The 17,500-nt window shown below is 35.6% G+C and overlaps 1 protein-coding gene across 1 annotated transcript in view; it reads right to left on the reverse strand.

Moving 5' to 3' along the window:
- The window catches only part of LOC136844165 (uncharacterized), a 248,847-nt gene that overhangs the window by 20,031 nt on the left and 211,316 nt on the right, over positions 1-17,500 (reverse strand). The window contains exons 6-11 of the mRNA XM_067113185.1: positions 14,734-15,082; positions 12,847-12,958; positions 12,369-12,485; positions 5,149-5,706; positions 3,446-3,574; positions 836-1,045 (exon numbers count right to left, since the gene is read on the reverse strand). Of these exons, the coding sequence (XP_066969286.1) occupies positions 836-1,045; positions 3,446-3,574; positions 5,149-5,706; positions 12,369-12,485; positions 12,847-12,958; positions 14,734-15,082 (1,475 nt within the window). The remainder of the gene's footprint in view (positions 1-835; positions 1,046-3,445; positions 3,575-5,148; positions 5,707-12,368; positions 12,486-12,846; positions 12,959-14,733; positions 15,083-17,500) is intronic.

Genomic DNA, 17,500 nt, shown 5'->3' on the forward strand with positions numbered 1-17,500 from the left:
CCTAGGAAGTAGAACACCTGTTGAACCCGAAAACGCACAGGTAAGTCTTCTTAAAACAGGATGCACTACAGCCTCCCACGGAAGGAAGGTATCCTGCAGGACTTCAAGGAAGGGAGAAGAAAGGAAGAAAGGAAGGAAGGAAGGAAGGAGGGGAGAAGAGGAGACTTGGAATATGAAGACAAACAGGAAGTCAATAGAAAACTCTCCCAAAGCGAAGTTCTGATCAGCCCTCTCACAAGAGAGCTACTTTCGGACGCAAAGGAACGCAGGCGCAAGCGCGCTACGTGCGTATTTTTACGCGTGAGGGGTTCCCTGTAATATGGTAGTAATATATGTGAGACGAATACAGTTATATAATGGAGGACCATGATATTGCGAAGTCAGCTCTCGATAAGTGTAATCACGTTATGTACTGTAGTTGATGCTGTAATCTCTCTTCCTCTCTCTCTTTCTTTCTCTCTTCTTCTCCTCTCTCTCTCTCTCTCTCTCACACACACACACACACACACACACACGCACATATATATAGAGGGAGAGAGAGAGAGTGTGTGTATGTGCAGAAAATATAAACAGTATGCTTGTACGTGAGTGTGCATGCGTCTAATGCAATGTTAACTGTAGATTTGATATGCTCTCAGGTATAATGGTTATGAGAGAGAGAGAGAGAGAGAGAGAGAGAGAGAGAGAGAGAGAGAGAGAGAGAGAGAGAGAGACAATGAAAGGCTAAAGACAGAAACAAGAGAAAAAGCAAAAGCGGAAACAAGAAGTAGGGAGCAAAATGGCTGCCCACACACCAGCAAAGCAACTACAAAAACCAGATTCCTGCCACACTCACGTTAGTATCCTGGAAGACAGCTTCCTGATCCTCCTTCGGCTGGAATACCCGGTCGAAGATGAACGACCTCTGACCTCGAGGGCAGTTGAGGCTGACGGTGAACTCGTCGTCGACAGCCGTGACCATCTCGCCACCGTCCCGCCTCTGCTCCACCTCGTTGACGGGTCGAATTCGACAGTAGACGCGAATCTTTCCCTTCATCTCTTCCACCTGTGGGAGTGCGGAAGGTGATTAGCCACTAAGTTAATGTGACAAAATTTTCAAAAGACTCTGAGAGGTTAAATAAGGTTAATTCGGCCTGATGATATGTCACAAGGAGGTTGGGAAGTCGGGGTTGGGTTACCATTCAAATTTTTATGAGGTCTGTCTAATTGAAATAAATTATATTCAAGTCTCATAAGGTATGGTGGAATTAACAGTAAAGTTTTCTTAGTATTGGCTTGTATGTGACTTTAACTATTACGTTTCAGTTTCAAGTTAAGTAGGAATTTTATATATATATATATATATATATATATATATATATATATATATATATATATATATATATATATACATGTATGTATGTTGTTCAAAAGTTAAACATTCCTCATTGGGATTAAAAATATGTCATAGGTAAAACGATGGACATGAAATAAAAGTATATTAAAAAAAGACGATCAGTTTTTGAGTAAGAATTGTATTTAAAGTTTTGGTTAATTAAGAAATTCAAAACAATTTAGACCTCGTCTTCATCCGTTCTGAAATGATAAACCTATTTATAAACAAAATTAAAGACCTCTAAATATGTAAAAATTTTAATTAAAAAAATATAGGGAACAGAGAGGGAGGCGGGTGACTCAGTACATAAAAAAACGTTAAAACAAAGTAAAAGCCATCCTTAAATATCGAAAAAAATCAACATTCTAACACTGAAACCTTATCTAAGAAGGAAGAGGGACAGACAAGTCGTTGCGTCTGGCAGCTGCGTGCGGCCTTTAAGACGCAGTGACGTCTCGGCATATGCCGTGACTGCTCACTGCAACCTGAACCAATTCGTGATCTCATATTCCGCAATGCAAACCAATTTCACTTAAATATCGTTTTTCTCGGTGACGAATGTTATTTTCTGGTGAGTGGTCCATCTGATGAGAGGAATTGCGCTCGGAATTGTGAAACAATAACAGGAAAAACAACTGTTGGCTGGGGTTATTCCGGCTGAAAAATTTAATGATAGAGAACTAAATAGTAATTCGAAGCAGAACAAAAAATGGTTTGATCAAACTGGAGGAAATTATGTAGGAAATTGTGTAGCATGCTGGACAACGGACCGGAAAACGTAACCTTGGAGATGGCAATTATTTCTTTTTTAATTATGTGCATTACAATATATTTTTTAAAAAGTTACTCTTAATTGCCTGATATTTTTCTTCGCTTACGTGATTTGAAATTAGGTGGTATAGTTTGAACGAAAATAATTATATAGATGATTATGTTATTACGCATAAAAAAGTTTACCACACTATACTGTATATATATATATATATATATATATATATATATATATATATATATATATATATATATATATATATATATATATATATATATATATATATGTTATATATATATTTAATAGATGTTACACCATGACTCATAATGACCAAGAGATAAATAGCCCTTGCAAGCGGATGTAGCCAAGTCTCATTAAGATTGCCAACAAAACTGTTGGCTATTTATAAAGACGGGAAAAAGAGAGTCAAGACCAGCAACTCCCCTTAGGGAACCCCGCAAAGTATACAAAGAACATTTCAAGGTTGCTACACAGGTTAAAGAAGCATAGAATGGCAGAGAAATTCATAGGCTTTGTATTTTTGTGTTATATAATTTCATTTTTCTCGATTGCTGGTTCCTTCTGGGCTTGTTAATGATAATAGATTTTATTTTTACAATTATGAAAAGTAGTATTAGTAATCCTTCATTGTTTATGGAAAATAAAAGCTACAAAATCATTTATGCAAAATCACAGTGAATTTGAGATCTACGTGAAACAACTTTAGCACATTAAGAAGCCATACAAAAAGGTCTTGCTATTCAAAAGTTTCTTAAGACATAAATTAAGATATAACAGGCTTTATAAATGCTCAAGAAATGGATTTTGTATAGACCAATAATATAAATTCTTTAAAAATTGAGTCTCATTCGGAACTGTATAGACAAGAGTTTGTATCCCACGGGTGAAATTTACGTTCAGGTATCAGAAAATATATAGCAGTAGCTTTCTCACTGCACATGTATTAATTACATTGAAAATTCAGTGAATGTCAACCTGATTTATGAATTCATATTTTCTGAACATTATTTCATATAATATATAACTAATCAGTTAAAGTTAATCCATCCATTTCAGTCAGTATCAAGAAAACTTAATGTTAATTCAACCATACCTTACAAGACTTACAAGTAAAATATTTAATTACCTAACTTTATAAGACCTGAAACATAATTTGCTTAATTTGCCTAGACATTACTTATAAAATCTAATCATAACTCAAACTAATCAGAATTGCAGGTAAGCAAGTCAATTACCTAAAATCAGCCTAAACAGAATTCACCTCTGAATTCACTCACCTGATTATAATATTTCTTTCTGAGGACTCTCTCCCTGTTGAAGTCCTCTGCGAGTACTCTGTGTTCCTCTGCCAACTTCCCAAACTTCTCCTCCAGGGACGTTTTCTGTCGACTAACTTCCGTAAGTTCCTTTTGGAAAGCGAAAGTGATTTTTAGAAAGCGATTTGAGAAAGCTGTAGAATGTTAGCTTGTGTTGTGAGTAATTGCATTCAATCTTTATGCCTTACACATAGATTTTCCAGGTACCATTGGAATATTTCTTATATTTCAAGTATCTGTATTTATCTTTATTTGTAAATTATCTTTAAAAGTTACATGCACACATACATGCATATGTATGCATGTATGTGTATACATACATACATACATACATACATACATACATACATACATACATATATAAAAATAAATGCATATATATGTATTTATAAATATATATATATGTAAATATATGTATATGTATGTATACGTACATACACATACAGTATACATACATATGCATGGATGCGTTTTAAAAATAATTTATAGCTCACAAAGACTAAGTACAACTATCTAAAATACACGTAACGTTTTATTGGCAGAAGAAAAATCAATGTGTAATGAGTAAAAATGAAATAGAATGACTCATATATTAATACACACACACACACACACACACACACACACATATATATATATATATATATATATATATATATATATATATATATATATATATATATATATATATGTATATATATATGTGTATATGTGTGTATATATACAGTATATATATACACATAAACATAAACAAAAGACACAAGATGTAAGATATAATATTACTAAAGTATTGTAAAGGAATAGGACATTAACTCGTGTTAACATTTAGTCCAATCAGACAGCTCCTATCTCAGTATTTTTTTAAACGCCAGTCTATTATAAACCAGTTACTCAGTAATTTTTCTCCTTATTTCCACAAAATAATTAATAAATTAATACTAACAGCAACGTTTTTTAAACCTTCCTACACAACCCTAACTGTAATTTCCAATGCAAAGAATAATTTTAACCTTAAACAGCAAAATTACCACAAGAAAGCGAAAATACAACGCGGAAGACTCCACAAAATAAAAAATGGGTTCCTCAGACCTCGTTCGTAATTCCCAGAAAACAACTAATTAAAGGTTATTTTGTCACAGCAGGGTGTCGGGGCGAGATACGGCAGTCAGCAGACCGTTTATGGAGTCATTTATTTCTCCAGAGGCGATTAATGACCAGGAAGTGAAGTGTCTGAGATTCATGATTTATATATATATATATATATATATATATATATATATATATATATATATATATATATATATATATATATATACATACTACTGTATATATATGTACATATATATATATATAAATATATATTTTATACATGTACACATATACAAATATATATATGTATATTTGTGTGTATATATATATATGCATATATATATACATATATAAATTATATAATTATATATATTCTATATATATACATATATACACACACACACACACACATATATATATATATATATATATATATATATATATATATATATATATATATATATATATATATATATATATATATATGACATAACAGATAACTGACTTATACAGCTGCATATAACTCTATCCTAACTGTACAACTAGCTACCACAAATCCCATCCACACCACTTACCTTCTGCGCGAGAATCAAATCGTTAAGGGTCTCCTTCAACCTCTTGTTCTCCTCGTTCAGGGTGTCGAGGTCCAACTTGAGCATATTGCACTCCTCTTCCTTGCCCGTCATATACCTCTCGGCAGCCTCCAGCTTCTGAGAAGTCAGCTCCAACCTATCCTCCATCTCCCTAATAGCGCGATCGTGGCTCTTCGTACTCTCGTTCTGGGCGTTCTTCACCTCAGTCTCCAGTTCACTGATCCTCCTCTTATACTCCTCTTCCTTATTATCGAACTCCGTGCACATCTGCCGCAGCTTCTCGCCGTCGTTCTTGACTTTGTACGTCGCTTTCCGCAGGACTTTCACGACGTCCGGGTCGGCGTCGACGTTTTTCGTCAGTTTCCCATTGTCGAGTTTGCCGTTTTGGATGATCCCGTTTTCTTTGCCTCCCAGGGATGATTCCCTGTTGACCTGGTAGGTGGCGGCTGGGTCGTGGATTTTGGAAGTGACGTCGGACAGGCGAGATTTCAGGGTGAAGTTCTGAAGGGTTAGTTCGTCTCGCTGTTTTTCCAGCTGGATCTGGAAATGAGGGATAAAGGAGAGGATTACTGGATTACCGCATAGGAAATTTGATGGGTTTCAAACTGGAAATTGCATTCAATCTCCATTTGAATTATCATTAGTAAATAAAATGTATTTTTAATGTTACTTAGAGTCTTTTAATAGACGAATTTAGCAAATAAGCACCCAAATATATTTCACAAACACACAAACATATATATATATATATATATATATATATATATATATATAATATATATATATATATATATATATATATATATATATATATATATATATATATATATATATATATATATATATATAGAGAGAGAGAGATAGAGAGAGAGAGAGAGAGAGAGAGAGAGAGAGAGACAGAGACAGAGAGAGAGAGAGAAGAATGTCTTCTATATCCTTCCCCTTAAGTGTTCTGAATACAGATACATCTGTATGTTATGTACAAGCAAAAAAGAAGCTTCTTTTTCCTTGTTGCTCTTGTCATTGTGTTCATTAGCGAAAAAGTTCAAATGTAATAAACCACAATAGGAAGGCTGTAAACCTTGAATGTAGGTAAGGGGAAGAAGTTAACAGCCTTTACATACCCCACAATAAAAGTGATTAGCACAAAAACAGTCAACAGGGAAGACCCCTAAAACACAAATACAATGAAGTGTATAAAAACATTCAAGTATAAATCCCTTATACAATGAATAGCATAAGAACAGCTAACAAGAAGGGAGAGAGAGAGAGAGAGAGAGAGAGAGAGAGAGAGAGAGAGAGAGAGAGAGAGAGAGAGAGAGAGAGAGAGAATAGAGAGAGAGAGAGAGAGAGAGAGAGAGAGAATATAAAACAAGTCTTTGGTGTTCTTCATTTTGTCATTCAAATATAAAACCTGTAACAAAAATTTGCACTCTGCAATGAACTAGCATAACTAGTATACACATAATACATACATACATACATATATATATAAATATATACTTATTTATATATATATATATATATATATATATATATATATATATATATATATATATATATATATATATATATATATATATATATAATATAAAGCATTTGTGTAACAAAGGTTCCTCACAATATACAAAAGTCAACTGTAATATAAAATGCACCAAGATGAATGCATTTTCTGGCTTAGCTGAACCAAATTTGCATCAAATAGAGAATGCTGGTGACAAAACTGAAGGCATATAGTATATACTGTATATATATCCGTATATCGTCACTTTATCACGTTAATTTAACCATCAATATAATTATGTTTTAATATAATCAATATAATTATGTTACAATTATAATTGTAATCATGTTACAATATAATTCTATATAATTATGGTAAAAAGTTAGTCATATCATAAACCAGTATGATGGTAATATTGAAATCACGTTTATGTATGTTCGTGTTGTGCTGGCAAATAAGATTCTAATTTATATTCCCAAAAGGAAACGTTTCTTAATCACTACACTGGATCCTCAACCTTGGAGTAGTGAAATATAAAAGTAGGTTTATGTTCCTGTAATGTTACCCTATGAGATTCTAATTTATTGTTGACACGCTGTTCATTCTGATCACATTTTTTTGCCCTCTTAGAACCTACAGCCTCGACCCCCTATATATTGTTTACCTGCTAACAGCAGCACCACTACCCTGAACCACCAAAAGAAAGGGCGGAAGAGTATACGAAAAAGAGAAGAGAAAAAAAATCTAGGTATTTCCACTTCCTAAATTCACTGTTCCTGAACATCAGGGTCAAGTTTGTTTCAGAATGCCAGCCAGAGCGTGTGTAGAGGCACAAAGAACCTTGAAAGACTTGAAAAGATTTTTTTCCATTTTCTTCACTTTTTTCGGTCACATCCTCCATTTCACGTGGCAAGATCAACCCCAGCAGAGGTGCAAATTAGAGATGGTTTTTAATTAACAGGTCGCAAAAGTAGATGTAAATCATATATCTTATCTCATAGGTCTGTGTGCTTGTAAATTTTTATATGTTACGCCTGTGAGTAGGCTAAGACATGCAGTCACGGCTGAAGATCATTCACTACAGCAGAATTCAACAAGCCATTTATAAATACGTCAACACAGTATAGAACCTGTGTACGTGTTTTCTGTGCATATAGTCGACAAAGTCATGTATAATTTAGTATGAACCATTCATGACGTTCTGTGTGTTTGTGCTAAGGTGAAAAAGTTCATACATAACTTTGTGTGCGAACTTTTACACCTTAGCACAAACATACACAAAGTCATAGCCGGTTCAGGTATACAAAAGTATGCATGAACTTTGTACACATGTATACCCAGAAAATATGTACAAACTGAGATGCTTTCCTGTTCTAATGTTTATAATTGTCACGTGGAGTTTTGCTCTAAGGAATAATCTTCGTATTTCTATTATTATTATTATTCAGAGGATGAACCCCATTCACATGGAACAAGCCCACAAGGGCCACTGCCTTGAAATTCAAGCTTCCAAAGAATATGGTACTCTTTTAAAAGAAGCAACAGAAGGTAACAGGAAATACAGAAAGAAGAGATCAGTTATTAGAAAAGAAAAAGTAAATCAAGAAATCATAAACAAATACACAAAAACCTAAGTAAATTATAGAATACAAGGAGAATTGCACCAGGATAGTAAGGTATCGCATCTTCACTTGAACTTTTGAGGTTCCAGTTCCACGCAGCATCCTCAGGGATTCCACAGTCCAAAGGTATGAGGAATAAACTTTATGTAAATCGTCTACGCATAGCTTTACATAAAACGTGTGGCATCAGGCACGTTGCGTGGAAGTCCCTAGTCGCCTGGAAGGGGATCCCTGGAAAATCTAGCTCTCTGGAACATCCAGAGTGTGTGACGCCCGTGGGTGTCTTTTATTGGTCCTTGCAGAGTGAGTCTTCAGCTCTGCGTGTTTCCTTTTAGCAAACAGCCCATGAAGTTCGTCGTTTGTCACTTGCTATGGTTCGCTGTTCCGTGTTCACTGTTCCAAATTTTAGGAGAGAGAGAGAGAGAGAGAGAGAGAGAGAGAGAGAGAGAGAGAGAGAGAGAGAGAGAGAGACCTAGTGTGACGTATACCTAGAATCCATTGTTTGTGGCATCGGTCCTCATTTTTGTGGGAGTTCTGACTGAAACTCGAAAATTCTCCTGTAACGAAATTATCTTGACATCACATTTTTTTGGGGGGAGAAATCTCATGAAAAGCAAGCTACTTTTTATGTAGCTGTTGGCACAAAGGTTTGACTATTTGTGTGTTCACAGGAAAATTCGCGTTTTACAAGCTGGAAAATTCCGGAAGTGGAGACTACATGAAAGAAAATATAAAACAATATAAAGTAACATCCATATAATATAACATGTGTGTGCCATATAAATATACTTCTGCAGGTGTGTCTCCATATAAAAATGCAGAGTAGCAAACAAAGCGATATATTAATCACGCAATTACAAAAAATAATTGAACACTACTGTCGCTTTTCATGAGACGAGCAACACTGCTAATTACATATGAAAATACCTTTACACAAGCATCATTGCTTAAGAAAATCCTGGTTTAAGCGTCAGAAAGCTATGTCTCTAATTAGCAAACCTTCAGAATCCCTTAAACTATTCGAAGCCAAATCAAACAGGAAATGTTTTGTATGAATTAAAAAATGGCCTTCAAAGAAAAGGCTAATAAGAAACAATAATATTTGCCACCTTATAACCTTGCCAGTCACCCTTTATTCGTATTTCTTTTCTTTGCATTTCCTGCTCTTTGTGTCATACTGATATATGTTGACTTAGAATGACTGTTCCATTCTTAGTTTTCTGTAAAAGAAAACTGTTGTGCCGGCTTTGTCTATCCGTTCGCACTTTTTTCTGTCCTCTTAGATCTTTAAATTATTGATAAAGAGGGCTGCAAAAATGGTATGTTGATCATCCACCCTCCAATCATCAAAACATACCAAATTGCAGCCCTCTAGCCTCCTCAGTAGTTTTTATTTTATTTAAGGTTAAAATTAGCCATATTCATGCTTTGGCAACGATATAGGCTAGGCACCACCAGGTCGGCTGAAGTTTCATGGGCCGTGGCTCATGCAGAATTATACCAAGGCCACCGGAAAGATGGATCGATTTTCGGTGGCCTTGATTATATGCTGTAACGGCTGTAGAGGAAACTCGATTGCGCCGAAGAAACTCCGGCGCATTTTTTACGTGTTCTTTCTCGCCCCTTCTTTTCACAGACCGGTAATCCCTCTGGCAATGGCCTGACTGACTGCTTGGGTGCTTTTTGCTTGCGTGGTCGTGACTTTGCTTTTCATCTCAGGTGAATCAACAGATCCCTAAAACACGGACTAACAGTAAAGCACAAAAACTGTATTTGTTCACTGTCACATTTGATTATGACTGAAAACATGTCTTTTGTGTGTTGTGTCTCTCTTGATTAAAAAAAAAACTAACAGAGTAGTGACCTACGCCCCTACCCTTTCTCTCTCTCTCTCTCTCTCTCTCTCTCTCTCTCTCTCTCCACCTGTTCATCAACTTATACCTGCAAATAATTTATCAGTACTAATATGATCTTGAAGAGTTTTGCAAGTTTGCTGTGAAAATAAACACTTACATTTTGTCTTGTCACAAATATTGAGCCAGAAACATCACTTAATTTCAAATTATCTCTACCTTAGGAGTAACTTGCACCCAAGAGGAATTATTATCGATATGTGCTTCTGCTCCGACCAGGATTCGAACCATGTTTTAGAAACTACGAAAAACAGTCACTTTGACTACCCGGCTATCAAGAGACACAACACACACACAAAGTACATGAGCCAAATCCTATGTACCAGTGAACAGACATAATAATTTTCTTGCTTTGAAGCATTCGCAAACATTGCAGTGAAAAAAAGGGCTACTCAGCCATGGCTATATATTTGCATATTATTAATAACAGTAAATGTGCCTCGCTGTCGAACTTCTCAGTTCCAGAGGTCCTTTATTCCTCACACCACTGGACTGTGGAACAGCCTCCCAGAGGATGTCGTGCAATTGGAACTTCAGAAGTTCAAGCGAAGGTGCAATGCAGTGCTGCCCTAATGCTATTCTCCTTACATTTCAATACATTTTTATCTACTTGTTAATTTATTATTTTATTTTTCTTTCTTTTTTATTAAGTGAGTGGGATCTCTTCTGCCTGTATTTCCCTATACCTCGTCTTACTTCTTCCTAATGAACACCTGAATATTCTTTGGAAGCTTTTGAATTTCCAGTCAATTGCCCCTTTAGCTTTGGTGGGATTATTCCATATGAATAGGTTTCATCTTCTGAATAATAATAATAATAATAATAATAATAATAATAACAATAATAATAATAATAATAATAATAATAATAAAAGTATCAGTAGCTCTATAACTGCTCCTGATACCATGACACCTTAAATACCTCGATCATAAAAAAAATATTTAACAAAGACAAAAGTCCTTCACGTCAATTAATGACCCATTTAGATCCTTCACAATCGACAGAGCCATTTCCCGTTTTTCTCATACACCTGTTCAAACGAAATCTCCCTCTTCCCTCCTCCTCCTTCCCCTCCCCCTTTTAACTATCACGCAACCTTGTTAGCTAGGAACACAAAAGCAACCTCTAAACCAGACAACCTCTCCCCCTTTCTTCCTCACAAATCACGAAAAAAAGAAAAAATAATAGATTATTTTCCTAACCAGCAACCGTAAATTTGGTGGGGGAGGGAGGTTGCAAAGACGTCAAGTGACGACTTTTCATTTTACAGTTAAACGCACTTCCGGCGGGCTCTTACGTATAGTGCTGAGTGCTCTCAGTTTTTTGAGACCAGGTCTAATTTTCGAAAGGAAATTGTAGATGAGGTGGTGCCATCAACCGTGCGAGTTATGTAAAAGAAAATTTTAAAAATTTGATATAAAAATAGAGATGATTATTATTATTATTATTATTATTATTATTATTATTATTATTATTATTATTATTATTATTATTAATAGTAGGTCTTTCTCCTCTAGATCGAGAACGGGATGTGCTGTATATCAGGTCCACAATAATATTCAGTGGTGAATTATTGTTGATTTTATAAAAAAAAAAAAGTTACAAAAACTTTCGAACCCTGTCCTGGGTTCATCTTAAGTCCAACTCACTATTGTGGACCTGGACTCACTATTGTGGACCTGATATACAGCATTATTATTATTATTATTATTATTATTATTATTATTATTATTATTCAGAAATGGACCTTATTGTGTAAATTATTTGCAAGTGTTTACATTAACAGATAAAAAAAGTATTATCATAACAATGATTGATTTGACCAAACTTAGGCTAAGCCAACCACTGGGGCGCTTTCAGCCATTTTGTAATCAAAACAGTAAAAAGCTAAAGCAATCCAAAAAATAAAGGAGATGAAGTACAGTGATCTAAAGGTGTAAATGGGATAAAACCCCCAAGAGTTGATGAGACGTAATAAATAGAGAGGTTGGCCAGCAAGACTGTCATATGAATCATGGCCTAGCCTTAAAAACAGCTGAGTATAAATTAGATTTTAACACAAATAAGAAAAATAAACTGTTTTCCTATTCTTTATAATTCTCCACCAGAAACTACGAACAAAGACTGTAAACAAACCAACCGAAACAATTTCAAAACACTCACCAAAGCAGCATTGAGGCGATGAATTTCTCTCGCAGCGTCGATGGGAATCTTATCCAGTCGGTCCTTTTCCAACTGCAGAAGGCGGGTCCTTAGCTGACAGTTGGTCATCTCCCGGAACTGTAAGAAATGGTGAAAAGAAAGGGGAGGGAATGAAGAAGAATAAGACGTAGGGTTCTTTGTTCTAATGTGATATTATTATCAGAAAATGATGATGGTTGTTATGGGTTTTTGAAAAGTCTCGATTAGTTTTCAGTTTGGTCTGATACACATTCCAATGTTTGTGAAAGTTTTCTTGATATGGTCAAAGCCTTTTTTTTTTATTGAAGATATATATGGATTGAATACAATAAACAGTATGGTACCAGCCTTTTTCGTGTTTTTTATTAAGATGTATACGGATTTAATACAATAACAAACTGGTGTTTTCAAATTGATTGTATTATTCGAATAAGACTAAATTTTTAGTGCTGTCACTCACCTTGAGCTCATCCACGAGTCTGTCTGAAGAGGCCACGGAATTCAGAGACTCCAAGGAAGTGAGCGTCGTCTCATGCTCGATGTGAAGGCTCTCCAAGTCACTGCCGACGGTCCTTCGAAGAGATGAATCATAATTATTGGTTTTATCACTAACAACAGTGCAGCCGTGACGTCATTTTCTGGTAGGTTCTTATCCCAGGTTAGACTGGACCAGAAGTTATTCTAGGTAAACTCTATAAGTTCAGGTAAAGGTACCGCTATTCTGGTAATTGTACAGAGGTGTTTTTAAGTAAAAGTTGCTGAACCAGGGTATTTACAGGGGTATTTAAGGTAAGTTCCATAGGATGAATGAACCAAGGTACCTCTATTCTGGGTAACTGTACAGGGGTATTTAAGGTAAGTTCCACAGGAAGACTGGACCAAGGTACCTGCATCCTGCGTAATTTTAAAGGGCATGTAATGTAAGTTCCAACTTGGAAATAAAAAAAGAAAAATGGATTGCGCAGAGAAACAAAAACATAAAGAAGAAGGCGTAATGAAACAAGAACACGGAAAAGAAAGGAAAGATCAGATAACGCAATGAAGCAAAAGCATAAAAAAGCAAGATCAGACTGCGCAATGAAACAAAAACATGCGAAAAAAGAAAGAAAAATATAAGTCAATAAAAACTAAAAAACGCCAAAATAAAATCCAAAGGCGATAATTTAGTTCACCCCTTCATGCCAAGAGATAGAAAAAAAAAATTCAATAAGAAAGTATTTAATGGAGTTGGACCAAAATAACTGAGATCGTTTCGAGACATTTTAAGGATATTGCTCCCGAAAGTTCACCAGTCCCTAAAAAAAACAAAAATGGAAGGACGCAAGAGAGGCATCGGTCAGTACAAGATCCTATCGGATAACCCGAGAAAAGAGAGAGAGAGAGAGAGAGAGAGAGAGAGAGAGAGAGAGAGAGAAAATGGGTTTGTATGGGAGAGAGAGAGAGAGAGAGAGAGAGAGAGAGAGAGAGAGAGAGAGGTGGAGAGAATGGGGCTGGATAAGGACCTGTGTGTAAGAGAGAGAGGGAAAGAGAGAGAGAGAGAGAGAGAGAAAGGGCCAGTGGATGGAGATAAATCGAGGGAGGAGAGACATGCCTCTACTTCAAAGGAAAAATTGAGCAATATGCAAGTGGAACCATTTGTAAGTTTCCAACAAGTACCCGTCTATCTTTTGTTTTAGGATTATGATTTTTTCCTATCTGTGAAGGGTGAGGGTGGTGAGGGAGAGCGGAGGGAGGGGGAGGGGAAGAGAGGGAAGGGGAATGTATGAAAATACATGGGATTTACCAATATTTAAATAAAAAATTAAAACTCGAAGATAACAGACATGCAAAGAATCTTAGAGAAGACTTAAAACAGCTTACTAAACAAAAACAAGTAATTTACAACATATTTCATGGATGATAACTACAACTCATCTCAAAGCAAACTCTCTCTCTCTCTCTCTCTCTCTCTCTCTCTCTCTCTCAGAAATGATAACTAAGCAACCTCAAACCAAACTCTCTCTCTCTAACAGATTAATTAAGAGGTTAAAAAATAAATCTCATTCCTTAGGGAATAGGAGAACCTCTTTTACATACAAGACCTATGTGGGAACTTAATACAAGACATGGACATGGAAAAATTGTCACCAGAAGTTGCAAACAGCAACGGTGTGGAGGAAGAGTTGAAAAGAAAGCTAGACAAAATCATTAGAAGAACACTGTGAATGAACAGTAAAACCTGCTCCTAGAGATAACTGAGCGCATGATGCCTCCTCGGATGGACTTAATAAACCTTTGAGACATCCTAATCCTTGTAATTCCTTTTAACACTCTTTCTCTCTCTCTCTCTCTGCTAAATCCAACTCACTTGACATTAAGCTTGACATCCTTCTCAGCGAGGCGCATCTGAAGATTCTCGAACTTCTCCCTCATCTCGTTCAAGTCCCTCCTCGTCTGTCGGTGGCTGGAGCGCTCCAGGTGGAGGAGAACAGCCGCGTCTTCTGGACGCATCATCCCTCCAGCACTTCCTCCAACACCTCCTCCAACGCCATTTTCACCGTCTTCGTCGATGTCTGCTTCGGGAGACGAGGAGGGAGAAGGACGCCCTTCGACCATGCCGCCTACGCCTCCACCTCCGCCTCCGCCTCTCACCACCGTCTGGATCGCTTCCAGGCTGTCCGGCTCATGCCCGCTCGTGCCGGAGTCATGGAATGTGTCTGGAAGACAAGAGGAAAGACACGCGGCTGTCAGGAGTGATATTGATAGGAACATAAAAGATTACTTTATTGTAATAGAAGACAATGGGAATGTGCTTAGAGGAGTTGAACATCTATGTATACTGTATGTATTTATGTATATGTAATATATGTAATATATATATATATATATATATATATATATATGTATATATATATATGTATATATATACATGTATAATATATACATGTATATATATATATATATATATATTTATATATATATTATATATATAAATATATATACATATACATATATACATATATATATATATATATATATATATATATATATATATATATATATATATATATATATATATATATATGTACATACATATCCAAGAACATACATGTCCCAAGTATATTCCCCAAAATATCATAAGCAGATACACAACTCAATGCCCTCTCAGTTCACCAAGGTTAAACAGAGCAAGCTCCGTAAAAAGAAAGGTAAGAATCCAAATGATTAAATTATTGTTAAATATAATATGACAGGGTTTTATTACTTCCCAGCTCGATTTCCTCTATAATGCCTCGAATATAGATGGCTGACTACGGTAATAGTGGGAATCAATGGTAGCTAAGTTTAGTTAATTACGCCACCAAGAACCTTGAATAATTGTACCTCATTCTTATGCACAGTATCTCTCTCTCTCTCTCTCTCTCTCTCTCTCTCTCTCTCTCTCTCTCTCTGTATGAGAGGTATAGAGGGATCCTTATGAGGTCTCTCTCTCTCTTTCACCCTCTCTCTCTTTCTGTGCGGAAAGGATACAGTGATCCTTATGAAGTTTTTCTTTCTCTCCCTCTCTCTCTCTATCTGTACGAAGGGATAGAGGTATTCTCATTCTCTCTCTCTCTCTCTCTCTCTCTCTCTCTTTTAAAAGACAGGTGTGCATAGAAGTTACTCTCACTCTCTCTCTCTCTCTCTCTCAATTTTAAAAGACAGATGTTCATAGAAGTTAATTACAGGTAAGAGATTCTATTTCTAAGCAGTCAAAATAATGTGAATGCTTAATCTGCCTTACAAACCACATTAGAGTTATTACACACTGAAGAGAATTATGTAGATTGGTGTTTCCTAAAGTCTTTTTTAATTTTTTTCACTCTGAAGAACGACGGTTGATGTTTTTCCAACAACCTTACTAAAATACAAAATATATCATACTTCCTCAAGTAAGTGATACTACCAGTAATATTTTTCCTCGACCACATAAATCTTTTGTACAAGTCATTTCCATTGTCGTTTTAGTTTTCTGAAAAGAAAGCTATTAAAAGCTGGCTTTGTCTTCGTCCGTCCGCACTTTTTCTGTCCGCCCTCAATTTGAAAAACTGACCGAGGCTAGAGGGCTTAAATTGGTATGTTGAACATCTATCCTCCAATCACCAAACATACCAAATTGTAGCCCTCTAGCCTCTGTAGTTTTTTATTTTATTTAAGGTAAAAATTAGCCATGATCGTGATTCTGGCAACGCAACAACACATACCACCACGGCCGGCTGAGAGTTTCATGGGCCGCGGCTCATACAGCATTATACCGAGACCACCGAAAGATAGATCTATTTTCGGTGGCCTTGATTATAAGCTGTAAAGAAAACTCGACTGCGCTGAAGAAACTTCGGTGCATTTTTCACTTGTCTCTCTCTTTAACAATATATATAATATATATCTCTAACCTTTACAACTCGAAGTAAATGTAACGATTCTGAAATAAACATTCTTAAAAATATTTTTATGTATTCAAATATTCCTTACTGGATTTCATGTTACTTTAACCACCGTTTTGTTTTATTTAGAAATATATATGTAATATATTCATAACTTACAATTCGTAGAAAATGTAGCGATTTTTTGATATGCAATCCCAAATTATATCTCAATAGTTTAATATTCCTTATTAACTTCATTGTTAAAGATATTCAGAGGAACATTGACCTCTTGTTGAAAGTCCTCTGGTACATCTCCCTCGGTCAAAATAACGTTCAGTTTCCATGAAAAAAAATTCATATTTTCATTTTTATTAGACGTCATCACTTCTCTCAGTTATTTTGTTCCCACCATAACACTGTGCATTCAGCATATCTAATTTTAATCCGAAAAAAGAATACGCTGCTTCCTGTGTGCCATCGTTTCTTCACAGTTCTCTCTTTCCCTCTTCCGGATTTATTTTTTTTATACATGTCTCCGTTATTTGATTAAATAGTCTGCTCCACCTTTATGAATTTGTTGGCTAGTCGTGAAGTACTTCAGCTTTGGCTTGTAAGAATGTTTCCTGGCTTTGAATAATGTATATTCATGAGTTTCTCATTTAAACAAGTAAAGAATGCACCGTAGTTTCTTCGGCCCAATCGAGTTTTCTGTATAGCCGCTACTGCGTA

This window comes from Macrobrachium rosenbergii, chromosome 2, assembly GCF_040412425.1.
Source record: "Macrobrachium rosenbergii isolate ZJJX-2024 chromosome 2, ASM4041242v1, whole genome shotgun sequence".
Classification (NCBI taxonomy): Eukaryota; Metazoa; Arthropoda; class Malacostraca; order Decapoda; family Palaemonidae; genus Macrobrachium; species Macrobrachium rosenbergii.